Below are 20761 nucleotides of genomic sequence, written 5' to 3'. Positions count from 1 at the left end.
GGACTAGACCCAGTTCTGCCTCCAGCATCGCCCTGTGCAACACTTTCTCCTGATCGTGTAGCAAGAAACCCTCCCAGAGCTCCTTGGCAACTTCTCTGCAAAATCCATCGCATCGCTGCATGCAGCTCTGAAATATTAAAGCATAATTTAAAAAAAAAAAAAAATTACACAAGAGGCTACCTGAAAGTCCCTTTCCCCTGTTTCCTTACCAAAACGTTTCCAGCTCTTTGAGGTTTCAGGGCTTTTAGTGTTGCAGAGCAGTTCACACATATTTTTTTCCCCCTCCCCAATTCCATTATGCATTAGGAGAGTGCATCAAAGGCTCCCAGAAAGCAAAAAAAACCCACCCAGAGGTATTATAAAATCTGCATTCTGCAGATGCTAAGGACTCTGCCACACTTGCAGGGTGGGTACCCTGGGTATACGAAAGCTTCCCGGAGAGGAAATAAAGTGGGAAGGTGTTAAAGCTTGTTTGGTATTTGATTTCCAGAGCGTGCCTTGCAGCTACAGCACTGGGGAGATGGCAGGCTCCCCACCTCCTCCTGCGCCCCGCGGCCCCCCAACAGGAGCGGGGTTCGCTGGTTCTCTATGGGGCACCGTGCAGAGCTTACGCAACACGCTGGCGGCCACGCTTCGTTTGACACCATTGTTCACAGCTTGCAGCCATTAGATCAAGTCGGTACATGTCCCTAAAAACCAGAAAGCAAGAAAACAAGCCCACTTGTCCGGGCTGGTTTGGGAGCTGTGGACCTGCTCAGCATCCATTACCTTCTTGCCCAGCGAGAGGCCGGGAGCAGACCCGCAGCGCGGGAGCAGAGCTTGCCTCCGAACAGCCGGCCGAGGGACGCTCCGGTTTAGCTCGGTACATTTTGCTCCTAAGAAATGACCCTTCTTGAGGTACAGAAATTTTCCTGTGATATTTTCCACTTCGCTGCACCTCGCCTGAATTTTACTGACAGTTGCATTGCTGTGCCCCGTGCCACGCAGGATCCAACGCCGGACTTTCTTTCGCTGGGCTTCTGCGCTTACCGCAACAACCTGAAATTTATTTAACATATACAAGGTTCCTTGAGGTCCCCCCCATTCTGCAGGGGTCGCTGCTAACTCTATCAGCTACAGCTATGGCCACACAGACAATAATTACTAATAAAACAGGCAGATAAACTGACTCAAAGCTTATGTTTTTAGGTGAGAAGGAAAGAGATGAGGGTTAGGAATAACGTGACCCTTATGAAGACACCGGAGCTCGATGTAAGAGGAGCTGTGCTTGCACACAGTGAATGAAACCTGGCAGCGCGGAGGGAAGAGGGAGAGGGTCCGTCCCTGCCCGTTAGTAAGTGGGAGCTTATTCTGCTCTTTGCTCCCTAACACAAGCCGTGTGCTGAACCGGGAAGTTTCAGCTTCCGTTAAGCTTAATGAGACGTAAAAACAATGGCAGCATTCTCAACTATGTATGAAAAGACTTCTGTTGGCAAAAAAACCCAAACCCCAAGCAGGCACCTTGCTTACCTCTGCCAGCCCTTCCCCAGACACCAAGCGTTTCCTTGGGTTGGGAAACCTGGTTTGCCCAACCCAATTCATCTCTCCGGCCGCCCGGTTAATGGGAAATCCCGCACCCGGCAAAGAGCATCCATGGGCACAGCGCTCCAACAGCCGCCCCGTGGCCTCCCAGAGGGAACACAAAAGATGCCCAGTGACTGTGACCACCTCGGACCGAGCTCCCACGGGCCGTTTTGCCCTGACGGACCTTCACTTTCTCCATGGGAGTTCTGCGCAGTCATTAAGGCTTTCGCATGACCCCTGGCTCTGAAAGCCCGTGTTTCTGGCAGCCATCTCTGGAAATAAAAATTCACTCTCTTTATGCAAGTTTGCTTCCTGTGAGCTTTGTCACCGATAAAGCCTCAGCCAGCTAAGGGGCAGATTTGGTCCTGTGTGCCTTTCGATTACCAAGAAAAAGAGAGATGTAATCTCAGCTGGGCACTTGCTCGCTTTTCAAAGGAAAAATTCAGGCAAATAACACTTTAAGTGTGTTTAAGTCTACTCCCTTCAACTCAGCTCTACCAGACCACCGCCACGTGGCATCCCTCCTTCAAAGAGCCGTGTTCTGCTCCAGGCTGATGTCAGCGTCCTGGTCAGAGACAATTTGGTTATAACATTTCTGCTTAGCAGAGGAGTTCACTGATGGAGCCAAACGCATTTGTTCATCGGGAAATTCACTCCAATGCAGTAGCACAAGCAGCTTAATAACACCGCAGTTGAGTTACCATCAATCACCACATGAAAAGTCCATCTAACACACCTTTATTAGCACTCACAGAATCACAGCATGTGTTGGGTCGGAAGGGACCTCCAAAGGCCATCTCGTCCCACCCCCCTGCAGTCAGCAGGGACATCTTCAACTAGATCAGGTTGCTCAGAGCCTCGTCCAGCCTGGCCTTGAATGTCTCCAGGGATGGGGCCTCCCCCACCTCTCTGGGCAACCTGGGCCAGTGTCTCACCACCCTCAGTGTGAAGAACTTCTTCCTAATGTCTCACCTAACCCTGCCCTGCTCTAGTTTAAACCATTGCCCCTCGTCCTGTCGCTACCTGCCCTTGCAAACAGCCCCTCCCCAGCTTTCCTGGAGCCCCTTTAGGGACTGGAAGGGGCTCCAAGGTCTCCCCGGAGCCTTCTCTTCTCCAGGCTGAACCCCCCCAGCTCTCCCAGCCTGTCCTCACAGCAGAGGGGCTCCAGCCCTTTGATCATCTCCGGGGCCTCCTCTGGCCCTGCTCCAACAGGTCCATGTCCTCCTTGAGCTGAGGGCTGCAGAGCTGGACACAGTGCTCCAGGTGGCGTCTCACCAGAGCAGAGCAGAGGGGCAGAATCACCTCTCTGGATCCGCGTGCCAGTCGGTCTGGAACGACGGATGTCTGTGCAGGCAAGTGTCCCCATGTCATTTTATGTGGATGTAGGAACTCATTTTCTCCACACTCACACCACACTGATGATCAGTCAGCCTGTCAGGGAGTTCAAATGTCCTGAGATGCCAAAGGAGTGTCTTTGTGCACCTCCAGCATCCCGTCATCGGTGGCAGCAGCACAGAAACAGGTCACATCGGGACTGAGGAGCCTTGGTAAACACCAGATTAATGTATGTCTGCGTCTCTTCCACATCTAATTATCTCACGGCACAGACAACAATGTGCCACGTGAATATGTACAAAAGGGAAATAAGAAACTCGGTTAAACTCATTACATCGATAGAATAGGCGTTTCATCACAGTGATATTTAACATCTCTAGAAATGCCCCGTGCAAGAAATGGGGGTTATTCACAACAACGTCCTTAGCAGCAAAGGATTCTGGAATGGAGGACGACTGGGGAAAGAACACAGAAAAATTCAGCTATTATCCTTAATGAGATGTCATCAGCAACGAATGGTAACAGGTGAGAACTCATTTCTTGCATGTCAGAAATCGGTGCTTCACTGTTATGAGGCAGAGACTCAGAAAAAGAAAAAATAGATAAGGATTTTTGCATTTGCTTCCAGCACAGCACTGTTAGAAGGAGGGGTGGCAGAATGGCTGGCTGGATGCACGGGAAGTATGGATACAATTATCCTCCGCAGCCAACACTACTGAAACCAGTTCTGGAATGTTTAAGCAATTCTGATACCTGTGCCACGCAAGGAAAATTGAGTATTTTGTAGAACTCACAATGAATTTGCAGCAATGCACTTAAAGTTTGGCATCAGAGACAGCAATTAAACATATTTCTCCCTTCCTTCAGATTACATCTCCATCCATTCTTGGCTGAAAGAGAATTGTGTTTGATTGGGTTTTATTCTTTCCAAAAAATAGAAGTCTGAATGCCACAGAAGGAAATGATCTAAGCGGTGCAGAGAGGAAAAGTCCTCCTCTAAAAGACCTAGAGAGTTCTGTAACTAGTTTGTCAAAAGCAAGACTGAAGTATGGCTCAATTAACGTATTAACATCCTTGTAGAAAAGAAATACCAACTATGAAAGGACTCTGATCAGTCAGTGCTAGACACAAAGAGAAGCTGAACTCAGATACAGACATTATCCACTAGGACAGAGTAGTAAAGGAAATAGTTGGGATATTTCACTTCTCAAGGTTAAAGTAAGACACATTCCTAAATCGATACACCCGAGGTAAACCAAAAAATGAGGTTCAGGGAGTCCGTCAGTTGAGCACTTATAGGAGGATTCAATGTGCAAGAGAGTAAATACGCTGGGGAGATGACACGATGAGGATAATAACGAGCAATATGTTTCACAGTGCAAATGTTCTGATGTAATGCTGGTCCCCAAACAGTCTGTTCCCCGGAGCTTCAGCTGGAGGGGTGAGGAAGAGACGAGCCTCTCGCCGAGCTCTCTCTCCGCGCAGCCATTGACGCTGGCAACGCAAGGGCAAGAAAAAATTAATAGAAAGCAAACCAACCCTGCAAAGCCCTGCTGAAGTCAAGGTGACCCAAAACTTAGCAGAGCGGTCAAAAGGCGGGGGGGGTGTGCTATTTTCATTAGCACTTCATATCTGAGGTAATATTTCCAGAGCAGTTTAATCTTTAACAACTGCCTCTTCTTCCAAAGCAGCTGTAAAGCAAGTCATAAACCAAATGCAGCACAGCTTGAAATCCTCTCCTACCCCCAAGCACCCACCTGTCCCCCTCCTCTTCTTCACTGGAGAATAAATGACAATTATCCATGATCAGTGGGACAGAACATGCTTCTCTGTCAGCTTCCCAGGCTGGCTCATCCCTAAACTGGGAGCAACATCTCCCACGTCGAAAGGCACGGCTATTTCTGTGTGCCCCTGTGGGACCGGACCGGGCCGGGAGCATCGTTCACCCGCCTGCCCCTCGGCACCCGCAAGGATTTCTTGAGAGAGCTGTGGGGGTTCAGCCTGGAGAAGAAAAGGCTCCGGGGCGACCTTGGAGCCCCTTCCAGTCCCTAAAGGGGCTCCAGGAAAGCTGGGGAGGGACTCTGGAGCAGGGAGGGGAGCCATGGGACGAGGGGGAGCGGTTTTAAACTGAAAGAGGGGAGATTGAGATGAGATATTGGGAAGAAATTCTTTGCTGCGAGGGTGGTGAGCCCCTGGCCCAGGTTGCCCAGAGAAGCTGTGGCTGCCCCATCCCTGGAGGGGTTCAAGGCCAGGTTGGACGGGGCTTGGAGCAACCTGGGCTGGTGGGAGGTGTCCCTGCCCAGGGCAGGGGGTGGCACTGGGTGGGCTTTAAGGTCCCTTCCAACCCAAACCATTCTGTGATTCTATGATTCTGAGCCATGACCTTGGCTTGATGCAAGCCTGCGACCCCGAGGAGAAAGGCTCCATTGCTCATAACCCGGGAAAATGGTACTGCTCAGCAGTGCCTGATGTACATTGCTATTTCTACCGTTCTGACCCATCTCACATAGATGACAAGCTGTCGGGGACCTCAGGTGTGACGCACTTGTGTCCTCCATGTCCTCTAAGGTGTTTTTTCTCTTCAGCACAATACAATATTCTGTATGTCCTATAGCCTTGAAGGACTTATTTGCAGCTGGCACTGGCACCAAAAAAATGAAAAGGCCCAAGCGGTTTTCATAACTGAGATTCTGTGCGGGGACATGCCATGTCGTCCCTGTCCCTCTGCCTCCTGGCAGTGCCAGCAGCGTGACACGCACGGGGGTAACAGGGAACAGGATTAAGGCAGTAGCTTTGTTTCAAGAATGTTTTTTCTCCTTGTTTTTAAAGGTTTACCTGTTTTTGAAGGTAATCTTCTTCCAAAACAGCGACAGCTCCTATAAAAAGGGGTAATTAGTGCTGCTTCACATGCCAGCACGGACAGATGAAAGAGAGTGTGTAGCTATTTAGTTAAAGAATATTTCAGAAGGTTCTCATGCAGGGAGAGAATGACAGTTCGGCAAAATCTGATCACTCCGAACTTGACAGAAACTGAACGCTATTTAATAAAAACCAGGTAGGCTGCAACGCTGCACAGGAGGCTGACTGACTGTTCGGCTGCTGCAGGCAACGCCACGCCGTGGTGACACCGGCGATTTTTTTATTAACAGGTCAGATTTATAATGCATAAGGAATCTTCGGATTTTCTGGGGCGAAAGAGCCAGTTTTAGCCTATGTGAAATTAATATTAATACCTATACTTCAACTGTTCCCAAACCTGTTTGTCGTATCTGCTACCGTTTTTTAAGACCGCGGCCCCTGCAGCAGTGACGGATGGCTGCCACCGAGCCCCAGCACTTCCCTCAGCAAACCATTCAGCCACTTCAGAGCCATAATACGCTGCATCTCCATTTTTTGAAGACTTCCTTTGGGGAAATAATGATAAATGTTTCCATGACGCGGCTTGTCACATTAATTTATTGTTGTTCTTTTTCTTTACAAGGCGGACAGACAACAGAGCTTTCAGTCTTCCAGAGCGATGTTCAGAACGCCAGCACCTACCAGGTAATACCACATCTCCACACAGTTTATTTTTAATAAACTTTTCAGTCTCAGCATTGTCACGAGAGCACTGCAGAGCTACCGGTGTCGGCCTCGCAAATTCCTACATGCAAAACCTGAGCTTTTTCCCCACCCTCTCCTTGAATTTTCACAAGAACTTGTGATATCAGTCAAGGGCAAAATTTCACGTTTCATCAGCAGGCACGGGGGAGGTTAAAAATTTGCTGCAAAACTGTGAAATTCTGCCTTGCAAAAAAAAAAAAAAAAAGAAAAAAAAGGCATACTTTCCTGTGAATAAAATATCCTCCTCGTTCTAGAGAAACGACACCATTTTGAACTGCTGCTTTTTTCTGCAAGAAAAATCAACTCCCCCACCCTCCCCAAAAAACTGCATTTGTTATCTGAGGGAAAACGATGAAAAGTCTGGTGCGACCATGGGTTATTTCTTGTCAGTGGCGTGGATAATTCTCTGCCACAGCTTAGACCGTAATGGATCCTTCAAACAGACCAGTACAATATAAAGCCGTGTGCTCTGGTCTCTTGGTTGAGTAACACAGGTTATAAAACTTTAAAAACGGAGCATTTACAACCAGGGACATAAAGACGTGCTTTTAAAATTGTAAATACATATTTACAGGCTTGTGTGATAAACCAGAATTTCTCTGGGGAAAAATGTTCGTATATCACAACAATTTACACACTTCTCTCCTTGAGTCCGTCAGTTATTATAGTTAATACCACTCTAAAAAAAGCAGCAAAAATAAATTGCACAAAAGTGACCTCTAATAACCTCATTGGTATGCCTCAAAGGCACTAAACTCAGCAGCATCCGTGCCAGAAACTCTGTACTTAATTTAACTTACTGTTGCTGGAAGTCGAGTGGGTCTCAGAAGAACTGATTGTTTCAAGCAGGATTTGGGCTGCACGGCAAGAAAGCTCTTCCTCAGCAACGGTCCTCATGCGACCAGCGAAAATTTATACAGTAAGCGCCATCTTCGACAAAACGCCTAACGAAGCTGCGCTGGGAAAATCAAGGGCGTATCATAGTGGTACTTTAAGACAGAGTATATCGGAGCTGGGTTTTATTAGCACTGTGTATTCATCTTTTGAATGATCTAGATGCTGTCCAGACACACAGGAAGGAGATTCCTGTTTGAAAGAACAGGGTTTACCATACTAATACTAGGTGATGAGAAGGAGAAAATATGGAGAGAAAATAAGAAAGATAACGTGCAAAACTAAAGCGAGCCAAAGTGATGAGAGAGCTGTATGTGCACGCCAGCTTCTTTGAGATACACATAAGGCCAGGAAACTGAATTTCTGTGCTATTTGACCAAGATCTACCAAGCTGCCTAGCAGATTTGGATACTCGCTTCCGACTAGTTTTAATGAATAATGAGAATCTCGGTCTTCCCAGGCTGCTACGAAAAATTTCAGCCTTTGTTTGGAAGTAGTACGTCGCGTATTTCAAGAGAAAATTATTGCTAGCAAAAAGGCTCAAGAGGGGACAAATCCTAGAGACTCTCCGCTCTCGTAAAGAGACGGAGCAGCCAGCAATGGCGCAAGCTCTCCCCACAAAGCCTGTATCTCAACGCTCTCACAGTCTTCAACTGGAAGCATCACTTCCAGCACGGGAGGGGATGTAGCTTTGTATGGCTCATCTAGTTCTCAACATCTCAGCCTTCCCCCAAACCACAATTGCACTTAGAAGGACTCCAATAGGGGTTTATCAAGAAAAAAATAAAAAATCTGTAGCTAGGTAATACAAGATCCTGAAGACCTTTTCTCTCCCAGCTCAAACAACATGTAGCTACAACAGTTTTACGGTGAACAAGACCAATGTTTCCTGTTTAAAGCTTTTGTATTCATTCTGAGCAATTTGATTTTCATCAAAACTACAAAAAAATTAACTGTTTTCAGCAATTTCATACATATATATATTAATATATATATGTCATATATTTATATGTAGCTATATATAAAATTGATCCTTTTTTTGTCTTTTTTTTCGGGTGGTGGGAAGGAGTATCAACCGGGCACTTGTTTTTTCTTAGCTAATGTGTGCATACACAGACGTGTGCTGATCTGTGCGGAGTGCAAAGGAAAGGAGAGGAATAAATTGACCAAAATGAGGGGGAAATAGGGCAATCGACCCTCTTGGCCTCCTTGAAAAATCCCAAACCCAGACTCTACGTTAGCAGGGATCCTGCAAAAACTTGTCTTGACAGACGGAACCCTTCACCTCGGAGGTGAAATCTGCAGGGGCTGGAGGAGCGCCCTGCCAGACGATGCACCCGTGTGTGATTGTCACCATTTTGGAGCAAGAGGTAAGAGACCTTTTTGCACTGCGTTTTACGGCGTTTTACTGACTGACCTGGGTGTTTCTGCAACTTGTCTTTACTGGCTGCCAGCTACCTTCACGGATGCCCCCTCTGCAGGACCACTGAAACTAAACACGCTTGTATTGAGGGTCGCAAACACAAGCTCCGTATTTCAAGGAAAATGTTGCTTGATACTGCGCAGCAACACGCGTGTTTGATCCTCTCACGAAAAAAAAAAGCAATCCCGACTATACCAAGAGTACCAGACTGGCAACAAATGTCATGGCAGCTTGCGAGAAATGGATGCTTGTCCCTTTACAAAACTGGGCTACCAGTGCATTTCACAGCCATCACTTAGCAGGTGGGCTTCCAAAAAAAAAAAAAAAAAGAAAAAGAAAAAGTGGGTCCTGACGCACTTAGGAAGCAATGGCATCATGCCCGTTAAAGCTAATGGTACACGGTCGGGACTGGGGAACCCACAGACTTCGGATGTGGAAACCTCAGCGAAACCTCCCACTCCCTTCAGTGGGTTTTTGTGGGATGCCCAGTTCTTCACCCGTGAGGATGCAAAGTAGAAACTAAAATGATGTAACAGTCTTTTCAGAATTTAATTGCATAGTATGTTAAACCCCTCTGTGTTCTACCAGAAAGAGGAGACTCATCCAGACCCACCAACCCAATGAACACGGTTAATCCGCCTGCAAATGTCTGAACGTTTCTCCATGCTGTTCCGCTGGCTGTTGACGCGTGGCCTCCACACGACAGGGCACCCGGCGATCACCCTGTCATCTCACCAGCATCCACAGTTCATCACTCTCTGGAGAAGGCAGGAGCCCTGCTCTGCACCCTCTCCCTCTCCCTCTGGAAGGAAGGACAATGTGACAGGAGCGTGCCGTTGCTTCCAGCAGGAGAAACCGCCATCCCTGTTCTCTCCAGAGGAACCGGTCTCACCTCTTCTCAGAAAAAGCAGGTCAAAAGTTCCTAGTACCTGCAAATACACAGAGAGTTGTGTTTAATCAGAGCCAGCTTCAAGATTAATTAGTCAGAGTAACTGCCCAGCAAGTCACCCAGGGAGTGCCGCGCAGGGGAGATCCCATGATTTAACTTCTGCTTGGGTTTCCCACGACTAAAGGGTCCATGCCACAGTTAGGGATGTTAACACCTCATTAGCAACCACTCTCGTTATTCGGGAGGTAGTAAACTTAGCATTTTCCTAACTTTTCCCCAAAATGTTATTTTTTGAACATACTTAACAAAGAATAAATTTCAGGCTGCAGCATCTGATTTTGCTCATTCTCACCTTTACCTTTATACACGTAAGTATAATGTTCCTGAGCTATTACACCAGAACAAAGGAGGTGATTATCAGCATGTTACAGGTAGGGAAATGAAAGAGCAGAAGACAGTGTCTTGTCTGAAGTCAACCAACCCGAAGTCACTTCAGCTTCACCAAGAACACCAGACCAGATCACTAATTTGTCCAAGCCCGTACAGCTTCATTACACCAGTTTATCTCACCACAAGCCCAACCAACGTGTCTGCCTGTTATCCTGGCACCACAATTTGCATTGTAATACTGGTCTTTGAGCTTCTGGCATTCAACCAAAGCAGCCAGCCATAAGACACATTCCCAGGCAATTTCTGGGGTTTTTTTGGTCAGAGTTAATATTTGTTCAGGGTTTACCCATTCAGCTTAAGAGATCTCCAAGGACTTTGCCCACTACTACGATCAGATACAGCGAGAGATGGGGACGAACCCCATCCCTACAAAAATTACCGCCATCTTCAAGCTCCCCACAGGATCGAGAGGAGCAACGCCTCAGGTCTTAAAAGCTCATAAGCGAAAAGAAAACTCTCCTTCCATCTTCCATAAGGCTAAAGAGCCAAGTCTGCCCCAACAGATCCTTTTGATCCAGAGGATCCGAGCACACATCGCTAGAGAAGACCTTGTCCCTATTCCTGATGTAGGGCACCTCACTCTCCCCCTTCACGCCTGCGTTCTTATCAGCGACCAGTTACAAGAGCAACGCCACTTTGGGTGTTCTGAGGCTGGGATAACATCTGTCAAGTGCTTTGCACTCCTTGCCCACAGAAAGACAAGACAGATGAGCTCGGCGCATCCTGCCGGGGCGTGTGGCTGTACCTGGTTTGGTTGGACGTGCAGAAGAGTCTATTCCTTGAAGAAGTGGGATGCGGCGCAGTTGGATTTCTTGCCTTGCCTGGTGCTGGTGTTATGCGAAGAGGAGGAGGGACATCTAGAGGCCATGCGGAGCCTGTAACTGTACAAAGAGGCAGAAGAAACTCATACACATGCATCAGGGTACCGGGGCCGGGGCGGGGGGAAACAGACACATGCTTTAGGGGGCTACAGGGGCTTTAGTAAGCGACGAGAAAAAACCCTACACTGCACCCACACTGCAAATACTGAGAGCCACTTCTGATGGCAAGAGGGTTTTTTTTTGCCTTGTTCTGAACTTACTCTGTTAGTTTATTTGAGTAGGAAACAGACAACGTCAACTGGAAGCAGCGTCCAGCCTCCCACCCGATGCCCCAGTTAGAGACCCTCCAAGTGGGACGGACAGACAAATCCAGAGCTATGTAAAGAACAACTAAAAGAGTCACGGTCTGTTTGCTCAGGACAGTCCATATCAGGTCTTAAAATACCTATTTACGGAAAAGGAATTTTACTTCACATAAGCCTAATGCCACATCTGGTCATTCTTCCCAAGGTCAAAGTACACTTTTGCCACCCTAGCGCTGTCAGCCTTGACAGTGACACGTACAGGTCGCTACGGCGCCTTTAGCCTTTTATCGTGCCTTCACCGCAGACGATACATTATCTCACTGCAAATTTTAAATTAACTCCAAGAATCCCAAAGTGGAAGAGAAAATCAGAGATTTTCAGTGACAGTATTACACCTCTGTCGACTCTGATTTCCAGAACACGAGTCAAAGCAAGGGACGCAGAAAGGCGTACGCCGTATTCTGAACATACAATCTCAGTTCAAAGGTATACCCAGGCTAAAGGTCCTTACACTAAAAGATTAAAAAAAATCCCCTATTTGTTTTTAAATTCAGCACCTTTTGCTATCTCGCACATACTTGTACCTCCTTGGTGCATGCAGATGCATGCCTGCCGCCCCTCGCACCTGCGCCCCCCCGTACGGGCGGTAATTACATACCTACCTGGTATATGCAAATTCTTCAAAAGTCTAACCAAAACCAACTACTTACGCTCTTCCAAGGAAACACCTTTTGAAATAGAATTTTTTTGAGTAACAACACGTCTAAGAAAAGTTAAAAGTTAGGTTTTTCTCCAGGTTATTTTTAAGAGTTCAATATACACCCTTTAAAGGAGATTTCAATTATTGTTCGTCCCGACGTACAGATTTTGCAGCGCAGTGTAACTGCAAGTTAGACGGAAAGTGCAAAATTTTCCATTACAACACAGAAAAGAAAACCACAGAATTTTTGAAAAGTAAGCAATTCAATTATTTCCAAATTAAAGTGTGTGGTTAAAATAGCCTGCCAAAGTTTTGTTATTGTTGTCTGTAAACCATACTCTCCAGCCTTTGTGAGTTTAATACTGAGGCATTCATTTAGTGTGTAAGAATCAGAAAGTGGTAACGAGGAAGTCAACAAAAGCCAGATTTTGTTGTCCCATATAAGGACCATTACCAAGGGAAACAGCAGAATATCCCAAATAAGTTCAGTTTGTTTGGCTTCAGTTCTTTACTATAACTAGGAGAGAGAAATTTTAGTTCCTTTTTATTTAGAATGTTTCCATTTAAGTAATGCCTAATGTCAAAAAATTAATTATGACTTGTAGAAGTTCTTCTATAATCAATAACATCTGTGTGTTACTGCACACAATGAGCCAATGCTGAAATTCTGTGGGAAACATGAGGAAAAAAAAAAAGCCTCAAATCCAAGGAGACAAAGCATCTGAGAAAATCTGACCTGCGTTTTCAAAGGCACAGCCCTCGTCCTCCCCGAAAAACAATACGCTAAAGGGATCTTTCACCCCCTAACTTCACCTAGCTTCAAAGCTAATAGATCATTGGCTTATTATTCGGAAGCTGAGGATTAGAGGAAAAAAAGGGATTGTTTTTCTAGATAGAAACTGGGACTGAGTTCTTACTGGAGTTCTTACTGTCACCTTGCCATCCTGCTCCCAACTAGCCGTGCACTGAAACCACACGCGAAGCACCGGCAGCGGCAGAGCAGCGATCTTTGCTTTGGGAAAGCCATTAGGAAATCAGTGCCCTCCTCTGTACCGCTATTAAACCACAGCGGATTGGTAACTCCCGTTTTTAAAGAGCCTGTGTAAAGACACGCGGGGATGCCTGGATGTCTCAGGAGTAACTCCCCGGGCTTGCAAGGCAAGCTCAACTCAGAGCCGGGGGGAGCTGGAATACCCCCATCGCACAGAGGAACAGTTCTTGAGATGGCTATTTTGAGCGCTGTCACTTTGCACCTGCTTTCGCCATCACCCGTGGCCGGGGTAACCGGAGACAGGCAAAAGAAAAGGAATTCCTGAGCGCCCCGTGCCGACGCAGCCCAGCAATGAGTTGTTCACGGGCTGAGCCCCAGCCCCAAAGCACCGCGCACAGTCCACGGCCCGGACCCCGCGGCAGCAGACAGACAGCACCCCCCACGCTACATCCAGCCCCCTCCGCTCCCTTGTTTAGGAACGGTCCTAGCCAGAAAAAAAGGGTAAAAAATGACAAAAAAGGAAAAAAAGGGAGTAACACCAAAAAACATACTGTGCTTGCAAGAAAAAGGGCACAGAAACCAAATGTTGGGCAGCAGGAGGGACACGTCTCCACTGAGTTTTCCCTGTCAACTAAGACTTTTAACTCAGGATAAAGCGTTTTGGTAAACGTACTAGCTATAAAGCTAAACCAGAAGTTAAATGACGCTTTTTTTTAAATGTAGCCAGGGCCTAAACCTCTCTCTGTCTCAACCAAAAGCACATCCTAACTAGAGAGAGACACAAATCGCTGAATTTGCTGAGACTTGCTGCAATAAAAATACACTACATCCCAGGTCTTACGCTCTTACAGCCTTGGAGCTGAAAGTTTTTTGTGATACGAGGCAGTACCACAATCCCCATTTTTCAGAACTGAGTCAAAAGGGAAGTGATTTGCCAAAATCGCCCAGAAAATCTGTAGTCTTATAACAGAGGCAGGACCAAAGGCAAAGGTTCCCTTATCCCGCTGCATTACTGCTCCCCGGGTTAAATTGTCTCCTGAACACTTGAGAAGTTTCACCTCCTTTGTCTAAACCCAATTCCTCCTTCCAAAACCCTTCCTAAGCCACTGAGCCTTGAAAGGAGCAGCACAGGCAAACTAGGCGGCTAGAAAAATGCCAGATCCTGGCACGCACCCTTCCCTCAGACATTCTCAAAATACATTTGGTATTTTTAATGCAAATTACCTTGTCTTCTACCCTACTTGTGCAATTCACATTCTTCCAAGCTGCCAGTTTAATTCACTAGAAACGTCCCAGAAAAAATAAGCCACGTTACTTGTGGGAATGAAGGCTGGAGCCATCTGATATGGTTGCCCGTCACACCGGTGAAATTCAGCGAACAAAGTCATCACAGAATTTCGGTTCACAATTTTACCTCAATTAAAGTGTGTTTTACTCGCAGCACTTAGAGTTCTACACTCCTAATCTAAAAAGGAAAAAAAACCCAACCAACCATACATATGATCCAAAATTGCAGAGACGCACACTCTCTGGCTCATCTCCTAACAACAGACACCAGCGATATATTCTATCAAAAGCATTTACTCCTCTTAAATAAAACAATGTCTACGGTGACACAGACTGACTTCTACAATAACTGACTGCCTAGGAAACAAAAAAAAAAAAGATGGAGAAGCGTGGATGATTAAGCCTCATTTCTTGGCTTTGCAGAATTAGTTTGGTAATTTTACAGGCCAGAAGCCACGCACGGGGGACACAGCGGGTGGATAAATGAGATTTTGGGGCTTTCTGCTCTCAGGGAGAACCAAAGCATCGCGCTGCTCACCCGGCCGGCGTGTGCTCTCTTGCACCAGCCTATTGCTTCATGGGAAAGTAAACACACAACACACGGACTTCGAAAAACATCAAGCACCAATTATGTCACCAACCTTTTTTTTTTTTTTTTGAGTGAAACAAAGTATTTAGCAGGACAAAAAGGTCTGTGGATAGAATTTTCTTAAGGAGAATGTGTCTGTCCCCCGCAGAAGCGCCCTGCCTCTGCGTAGAGAACAGGGGGAGCGGCAGAAAGCAAAAAGGATCTTAACGTGCTGAACTGCAGCTATTTTGAGACTTACGTGCGTTTATTTATGAAAGCGGCCAAAAAGCTGGAACACGTCGGGCTTTTATCTTGCAATCACGTGACGCTAAAGGACATAACATGAATATTATGATTTTATGGCCGGGCCTTTCATGAACGTAAACTGGAAAAACCTGTTACTGAGATCCCTGCGTTCTCCACTTTCCAGAAGATACCCAGCAGCACTGCCTAACCACAGCTGTTCAAAGAACTTAATACCTTTAAAGTAGCATTGCTCCCCCACGACAACTCAAAAATTGCTTCACACGCATGTGCTCTAGAGTTCCCAGTTTCTCCATTGTTGACGGAGTCCCACTCCCAGTGAAATCCTGCGTCAGTCTCCTCGTGGTGAACATCAAACCAACACTGAGAACTGGTGGAATAAATCTCATACTGTGCCTGGGGGACTACATAAAATTAATCTATCGATCCCATTTTACTTAAACATGACTAGATGTTCAAAAGCATCTAGTGATCTAAAGTAGCCCCTTTAAAGGGACTCAGCACTGAGGATGGCTACCGAGCTTTCGGAAAATCAGTCTCCTTGACGGTACTTCAAATCCAGCTCAAAGAAATTATTAGTCACTTTAAGAAATCTTGGCCTAGGCCTATAAATTTAGATGAACAGTATCACATCAGCAATTTATCTTCCTGCCCTTTTAAAGGAGCACAGAGCATTGTGCGAGCCAAAAGGTGAAGAACGTTGGATTAAAAATAGCAGTACTCAAATACAAATTCTCCACTGTCAAGTAATCTAATCTGATAATTGGATAAAAGGTTTGTATCTACTGAATCACATCCACGACAGAGAAGAAGAATGAGAAAACTTTATCACACATAGGGAAGACTGTAGTTGATTTTTATTTAGCTTTATACAGAAATGGTTACTCCAAATGAGTTGAAAATGATTACTGGTGGCTAGCGGAACTAGCACGACCCCTCAGCCCCGCAGATCTCGGAGAGAAACCACAAAACAAAATGTGCTTTTGATTTAAAGAGGTGGAGGAGTGAAAGCACTTGCCATAATGAATGGGGAACACAACTTCAGCCAAACCCCCGCGACAGCGGAGTTGGAGCGCGCAACTCTTCAAAGCAGCTCAGGGACGGAAGAATTCCTTATTTCTCATCTTCCCACCTCCTTCCACACTGCAATGTTTAGCAGAAAGCACGGTACCTAAACGAAGTGTTAAATAAATTCTACCATCAAGTCACAGCTAGAAGGTGACTGCTACTCACACACGATCTGCTCATGGGAGCGAGTTTGCTCCGGCCGCCTGGCACTTCCAAAGCCGAGTGCCCCCAGGGGTGGCTCTGGAGAAGCGTCAGCAGCTCAACACCGAGATCTCCGCTGGCTCCACGCGCTGCCAGGCCTCCGGGTGCCCTGGGCAGCCAGCACACCCCCTGCACACCCCCTGCGCTCCCCACAAAATCACTTCCCCGAAAATAAGTCCTCGCATTTGCTTTACTGCAGGTATTTAACTTCACTGAGCAGCGTTGCCTGCACTGCAGAAGGAACTGAGGCAGGCTCCGCTGAAACAGGCCCAGATACAAGATTATTACTCTTTCTTGACTGACCCAGGGCTTTATGAGTGCAAGTCCCAGTTCTGCGGTTCCTCTGAAAGGCAGCACACATCCAGCGTCACCGTACGGACTGAACGCTGAGCCTGTATTTCTGAAAAATGGAACATCACCCGCTGAATAATCAAAGCTGTTTCTCACAACCCTTTGGCAGCTTCTGGGAGTATCATCATCCAAAACATGACTCAGAGACCCTGTTTGGCTTGAGCAACATGCAAGTCGTATGAAAAATAAGCAGAGATCTATACAAACAAAGTTCTGGCTGCTGATTACTGTACTATGTTCCACAAACCACTCAAGCTTTGAACAAATTAGGAAAAGGAAGCAGCTACCTATCTCTTAAGAAAATGCCTCCCTCCAACTTGATGCCTGCTCAAGATTCCCTTTGAGTATCAGTTTTACTGCCTTGTATCTAGGAACACAAAAAAAAAAAAAGCAGTGTTTCAACACTCTTTTTCAAATGCATGCTTTCAAAAGGACACTTGACCAAAAGCAATTTTTAGAGACTTACTAAGAGAAGTGAACATGCAGGATCAGCAAACTGTGGAGGAGAAGTGATGAAGTCTGCACGGGGAGCAGCAGCCAGAGGTGACTCAACAGCAACGAGGCTTCTTCTTAACCAAGGAAGAGGTTTAAAAGCAGACAGTGGCCGAAGAGACGGAGGGCCAGAGACAGACTGGGACCCTAAACCCTCCTGTTCCTTGCCGAGTTCTGCCAGGGATCTCGTATTAGACACTGGATGCTTTATACCAACCGCTTCCTTCCCCGCTCTTGGTCTAATGATCCATTCGTATTTGAAACACCTAGGTGGGCGTCCCCCCCCGCCCCCGACTGTAAGGGATGAGCACGAAGTAGCACCAACTTCAGCTACCGCTTGAGCATTACCTTGGTATTAATTTCACCCCAAAAATACCTATAAGACATCACCTCCATTGCAAAGCCAAGATCCCAAAGACAGCTTAGGAAATGAAATCGAGTCATTCATGCATATGGATAAAGACCCATCTTAAATAACATTAACATTTTTCACTCTTATTTGGGGTGTAAAATGGACCACTAACACTACACTTTATATATCATGCCTCTCTTAAGTGTTTTATTTGCATCTTGCTCCAAACCAGAATTATTTCCCTCACCTTCCCACTCCTCCAAAAAATACCAGCGGGTCCTACACATAACCTCTTCCATTCAAGAGCTGCTCGTCACTTCTAAAGCAGCTCCACCTTATGAATGAAATCACACAGGTTCTACCAAAAAAAATACAGTATGCAGCTATCTAATTAAAACGCACCACATAGCATACGTAAACGCTAAATAAACTATGGGGGGGTTATTTCAGTCTGCATACTGGCTTTTTTGAAATCTCTCGAGCACTTGAATTTGTCCTTTATTCCCAAGCGTCTTCTAAAGCACCTCTTTTGAGCAGCTTTTAGCTCCCAGTTCACTAGATACTGGATAACTGTCCACAACGTTTAGATGAAGCGGTTAACTTCAAAAATTAATTCAGATTATTGTGGCCGTGTAGGTGAAGCTTTACAACCTCCCATTAAACTTCCGTAAGATCTGTGCATCCAACTGTTGAGTGCTTTTCAAAACTCCAACTACAGCTTAAGAACACCAAACACGACATGGTATTAATTCTGTAAGTATTAATATTTTTAAATACTGTACAGGGGTGACCTAAAATCAGCTTTGCTCTATGTTGGTATCAAAGTATCTTCAGTTACTACTACTATGAAATTTCATGCTAGTCCCAAGTTTCTTTCTAATTCTTTGCCGGTTTCATTACATTGAAGATGTGGAAGTTTACCTCTTTTTCGTAATTCACTTACCACAAAATCTCAGATCCAAACCAGCAAGCACTTGGTGTTCAGAATCTATCCTGTAGCTCACTTTCATCATGAATGGAAGCAGAATATTACGTGGCTCGCGTAGATCACACATTCAGTAAATAAAAGCTCGAATTAGTATGTAAGGTCCTCCCGGTTCTCTTTTTAAGGTCATTCACAAGCTATTTGTCTGCCACAGGTTATCACTTGCAACTCAGCTTCTTGGCTGAACTTGACTCCACTAAAAGCCCATAATTTTGGAACCGAAGTCACAAACCTCAGTAAGTGAAGGAGTACTATTCATTTCTACGTTTGAAATGAAAATTTACAGATCAAATTGCCGGGATCTCATTTTCCGTGACATCTCCCTGAAGAAAATAATCAAGAAATGAACCAGGACACTTTAAATAAAAGGCTTACAATACAAAATGCCAACAAATCGTAGTACCAGAAATACAGGAGCCTCGATCAGCTCCAGGCAGCGAACGCAGAGGGGCAGGAACCACCCTGGGCAGGGGCCCGGCTGCACCACCTGGGCTCTCTCCTAACGCCTACGCTTCAACGCATTTACGACATTCTCCGATACAAGCAGGTTTTTAACCCTAGCAAACTGGATAATAGGGGAAAAAAGAAAAAAAAAAAAAAGCAAGCAAACACAGTGTGTTGAATCTCCCACCTCCATCCACGCTTCAGCATCACTGTTTTTATTAAACTGACGCTGGAGCTGATCTTGACCAGCACGTCAGGCAGTCTCTGCAAACAGGACAAGTTCATTGTTTTCATTGCCCATTTGGATGCGTTTCAAGAAATGTCAGCACTCTGTGGGCATTGTTACAGCTTTATTGTTGCACTCAGATCACAAAGAGGCACTTATAAAAGCCACAGAAATTCAATTATGCAGATGAGATGTAATAGTAACTGTGAAAGTTGTACATTTCCTGTGTGCGATAAGAAGTCTATTTAGGAATGAAACTTCTTCCTTTGTAATGAGCTCTCATTTTGGAATACAGATCTCAATCATCCAGCACTTCACATGAAAACTGGTGTGTACGAACACGTGTGAACCACCTCAAGGTGGCAACATCCTTGGTACACACCCCGATTTAATACCACAGCAGAGAAACAGAAAAGGCAATGGCAACAGGATTTCTGCCTAATATTAAGGAATGAGGGAAGGGAGCTGGTTTCTTTACGATCAGTTCACGGCTAGATCTCTCTAATAAATCCTTACAAGATCAAAACATCAAGACTGCAGTAAGACCAAACACCAACAGGTACCTCAGCTCTCAGTACCAGAAGAAAGATGCGAAATGACTATTTAAGGATAAGTTTAGATTCCACCCTCAGTAACTTCAAAACGGCAGGAGAGTTTTTACCTTTATTTCATATTTCCTAATTCCTGTAAAATATCCAAATACAACTATGGGTATGCAAACCAAAATGTTTTCACTTAGGTAAATACAGTAAAACCCCTATCAATACTACAGACTTCACCGTGGCTGTCCCACCACCTAATTGATATAATTGCTGCTGTAAGACAGACTAAGAATTCACCTCTTTAATCGGGGTGCAACCACCAAACCGCAGTGTATATTATTATAATGCAGATGTGCCCTCAAAACCACTCAGTGAACAGTGTTAAAACTTCTGCATTATTGTACCAGGTTTTCCTTATCAGTTAAAATTCAGGGAAAACTTTGCTATGGAGAGGATAACATGTTCAAGGAATGACATACCGCATGAGAAAAGAAACAGGGAGTTCTTGCCAAAGAATCTTATTCAAACAGAAATATTAACTTGAATAGACAACTACATAAAATATTAACTTACTACTGGGTTAGGAATGAATATGCTCAGAAATGGGCTAACTGTAATACTGGTAGTCTTAATGATGTTGTATTATTTCATCCAACTGCCGCACTAATATGGACATGGATGCTTCCAGCTCCACTACAGGAGGCGGAATGTGTCTCTTGGGCGTGGAATACAACATTCGGGGCTGGACTAGATGATCTCTCTATACAGGTCCCTTCCAACTCCTACCCTTCTGTGATTCTGTGCGATTCCAAAATTCTCAGAGCCAAACCTATTTTCATGGATTTTTGGAAATTAAACTACTTCACAAGTTTAAAGTACAAAAAATTAGAACACTGTAATAGCAGAAAAAAGTTGAAATGGTGTGCGCAATTTTAACTAAGCTTAAATTTATTAACTGTGTCCACAATTAAAAAAAAATAAATCTAAGACTAACTCAGAAGTGTCAA

At 45.4% G+C, this 20761-nt stretch overlaps 1 protein-coding gene across 6 annotated transcripts in view; it reads right to left on the bottom strand.

Annotated features, from left to right (window-relative positions):
• Positions 1 to 6334: 6334 nt before the first annotated feature.
• The window catches only part of PRDM2 (PR/SET domain 2), a 72154-nt gene continuing 57727 nt past the window's right edge, over positions 6335 to 20761 (bottom strand). For all 6 annotated transcript variants that reach the window (XM_074560773.1, XM_074560772.1, XM_074560767.1 and 3 more), the window contains 2 exons: positions 10903 to 11038; positions 6335 to 9747 (listed from right to left, as the gene is read on the bottom strand). In XM_074560773.1, coding sequence (XP_074416874.1) covers positions 10930 to 11038 — 109 coding nt within the window. In that variant the 3' untranslated portion in view covers positions 6335 to 9747; positions 10903 to 10929. The remainder of the gene's footprint in view (positions 9748 to 10902; positions 11039 to 20761) is intronic.

Source organism: Larus michahellis, chromosome 16 (assembly GCF_964199755.1).
Source record: "Larus michahellis chromosome 16, bLarMic1.1, whole genome shotgun sequence".
NCBI lineage: Eukaryota > Metazoa > Chordata > Aves > Charadriiformes > Laridae > Larus > Larus michahellis.
The sequence above is the reverse complement of the archived record's forward strand: the minus strand, read 5'-3'. Positions and strand labels throughout refer to the sequence as shown.